Source organism: Camelina sativa, chromosome 5 (assembly GCF_000633955.1).
Source record: "Camelina sativa cultivar DH55 chromosome 5, Cs, whole genome shotgun sequence".
Lineage (NCBI taxonomy): Eukaryota > Viridiplantae > Streptophyta > Magnoliopsida > Brassicales > Brassicaceae > Camelina > Camelina sativa.
In genome coordinates, this window is record NC_025689.1 from 24,340,269 (window position 1) to 24,343,774 (window position 3,506).

A 3,506-nucleotide genomic window follows, 5' to 3' on the forward strand; every position below is an offset into this window, starting at 1 on the left:
TTCCCACTTGGAAGCACGTCTGGCTTTGCCAGTGACTTGCGGTTAAATGGAACTGGTGGGTATAACCTTAGCGTCTAACACACAGCACCGTCTAAATATCTTCGGGATCAAACCTCAGCATCTTCCTGTTAATATATATCTTTTCGGATCTTGTTACGTTTATTGCTTCAGGCTTCTTGGACAGTGGCCAGAAGAACCAACTGAGAGCTGAACTGGTTGTGTCTCTTGCCGCTATCAAGTAACCCAAAATAGTGTCTCTGACGAATTTATCGCTATTCGGTTTCATGTGCTTATATTTAGTCGTGTCCAGAGTCATGTAGTATGTCAAAACGTCGATGTCCTCTTCTCTTGAGTGATGATGACTCCCATGACAGCAAAAAGAATCGTAAGAGTTTTTTAAAGAGCGATTTAGGTTTTAGAATCGGAGAAAAACGAACGATAAATATAAGTAAAATCTTACACATTAAGTGCCTTCTTTATATTAATTAATTAATTATGTCATTTTTTTTTTTGGTGTGAAAGAGGAGACAAAGTCTCCTATGCTTTATTATTGAAAAAATAAATATTACAAACGGACATTACGTGGGATCGAAGACCCATTAAAATCCTCTAGCATGACAGACCGAACGATATCGGGACACACAATAAAAGAATGATAACCAAGCGGTAAAGAAAAGGCATAGTTCACTAAGCCATCAGTAAGACGGTTAGCTTCCCTATACACGTGAGAAATGTGGACTATCTTGTCCCTCGAGATCAAGCCATAATACAGACATACTAGGAAAGACAGAGGATGCGAATCATCGATCCCTGTCTGAAGAAAACCAGCCACTACCGCCGAATCCACCTCCAGCTCCACACACGTCGCACAGTACTTCCAAGCAATATGTAAACCATAATAAACGCCCCATAATTCCGCCAAAGGGGCAGAGCACATCCAAATATGTAAGCCAAATCCAATACACCACACCCCCTCCGCGTTACGCAACACACCTCCTACCGCAGCCAAACCAGGGTTTCCTCGAGAAGCTCCATCTATATTGAACTTCAGCCAATTCCCTGTCGGTTTGGTCCACGAAATTAACCTCTCCACCCGAGTAACAGTCCTCCCCTGTAACAGTGACCGCTCATGAGCCTGAAACACCTCCTTAGCCAAATCTTTAATAAACTTTACGCGATCCTTGCACTTGCCATTAGTACCAAACACATTACCACAACGCCACTTCCATCCCCACCAAATAGCCATCACAAACAAGGTGGACCAAGGACTCTCACACACTACCCCATCATCCCGGAGATTATCATACACCCATTCAATCAAGGATTGAGTGAAAAAAGAATACCGACGTCAGCGCGGAATGATGCGGCTCCACACCCCAGACATCGCAGGACAATCACGTAACACATGAAGAATTGACTCCTCCCCACCTTTACAAACCTGACATAAACCATCATCACCGAGTTGTCTTCGTTTTATCACCGTTCGTTTTTATAGGATTTTATATATATATTTTAAACAATTAAAAACATAAATTTCCGAATTATACATGATTAATGGGAATATCTTAATTGATATTATCAAACGTTAATCGGAGATTTTTTTCTTTCAAAAGTCAAAGCTATATATAGAGAGTTGATGTCAAAATACAGTATATGAAAATCTTCCAAATCTTCTGCATTAAACTTGTCGATGCAATATCTTATACATATCATAAGTTTATACGTTTGTATAATGAGAATCAATATTTGTTTCAATTGGCAACAAATCAGCTTATTTCACACGTACAATATATATATATATATACATCTGTGTAATGAGAACAAGTATTATCATCAGAAATGGAGAAAATGGTGTTCATGAAAGTTGTTTTTTTTGCCTTGTTGTTGTCCTTCTCATGTGAGTCCATCTTTCAACTTTAAATTTAATTCCATTGTCTTTTTAATCTTTAACGATTAATTGTAATGATTCACAGTTGCCGATCTTGAAGATTCATACTATCTTATGTGTATATATGTCTTAATGTCTTCTTTTTTATAATGATTATATAGGTTTGATGGAGGGAGAAGCAAGACTTAGTGGAAAAATGAAAGATGTAACAATACAACGTGGAGGATCTTGCAACAACGACAATACTTGTCACGATACATGTCCGGGATGTAAGAACACACAATGTATTTTCAGCCAGTGCGTTTGTTCTCAATGTAACACTCCACGAACAAGTTTACGTGTTGAATCTCATATGTAAACTTACTTGATTATTTCTATTATTTACCCAAATTTGTGATGACAAGATAATAATAATAAACATTTTTGTTTTTATGTGAGTATTTTTCTCATAGTATAGGTCAACCTTTACAAAAATCAATTAACCATAGATCTCTTATAAAATGTAGAAGTAATGTGAAGTGACCTTAGTGCAGGGCAGGAGGTAAGTCTATTTGTAGAAGGCACCATCACACCCGGGGTCGAGTCCCGGCTCCTACGAATATAAGAATTTGGCTAATGGGTCGGCCAGTTGTGGTCTAATGGTTGACAAAAAAAAATGTAGAAGTAATAAACCCTTGCATCAGTTGAAAGTATAAGACAATTTTATAAGACATCAGACAATTATCATAAATACCATTAAAATGAGTGTTTTTCCAAAAATATAATTTTACCTTTTTTGATATAAAGTCCAAAACTTTGGTTCGTTTAAAATTGTAAATTAATGTTTGGACGTGATTATCATTATTATTTTGTAATGGATATGTACTTTGTTTAAGCAAAATGGAAAAATAAGCGTTTGATCAAATTAAAAACAAAAAGAAAACAAAAAAACCCAACCTTGGAAGCAATAGGCGGAGTACCGTGCATTGCACGGGTTTGTTTTGTTTTATTTTAACATTGATATTTTTATAAAATTATTGGTTTTTGTTTGGTTTGTAATTAATTATTAATTCTGTGTTTATTTCCTTTGAGAATGGACTTATTTTTTTCCATTTTTTCTTGGGCAATTTGGAATTTGTTTATTTTTACTTCATTATGTTTAGTTTTAATATGTAAATATTTCCTCAAACTTTTTGAAATGATCAAAGAAGTAATAACCCATTATAATAATTAATAAATTCTATTATTGGTCATCTTTGTTTTATTGAGTTTAAAAATATATAAAGCATATATTATCTCTATTATACAATTAGGACATGTGGTTTTGTGATGTAAAACCATATTAAAGTACATTTATGGTGAAATTTGTGATTGCAAGATAGTGTTAATATTTTCATGTCTTTTTAGCACTTCTACATCAAGTTTTCTTGTGGTATTTGGATTGTGATCTTCGATTTTGAAAAAATGTTAGGTAGTTGGGGGTTGTCCGCTCCAAATGAAAGAATATATGCTTTTATAAATTTGTTAAATTATTGATTAAACATACCTAAGATTGTTTAGTCGATGTCACAAAAGTTTTGTATCGAAACCATGACTTATTTTTTTTTTATTATTGTGTATCATTTGGTTGTAGTATGTG

The 3,506-nt window shown here is 34.7% G+C and overlaps 1 protein-coding gene across 1 annotated transcript; it reads left to right on the forward strand.

The window, feature by feature from the left end:
* On the forward strand, positions 1,840 to 2,318 carry LOC109133038 (defensin-like protein 266). The gene is made up of 2 exons (XM_019245569.1): positions 1,840 to 1,897; positions 2,050 to 2,318. The coding sequence occupies exons 1-2, from the start codon at positions 1,840 to 1,842 to the stop codon at positions 2,244 to 2,246; spliced, it is 255 nt and encodes an 84-aa protein (XP_019101114.1). The 3' UTR covers positions 2,247 to 2,318.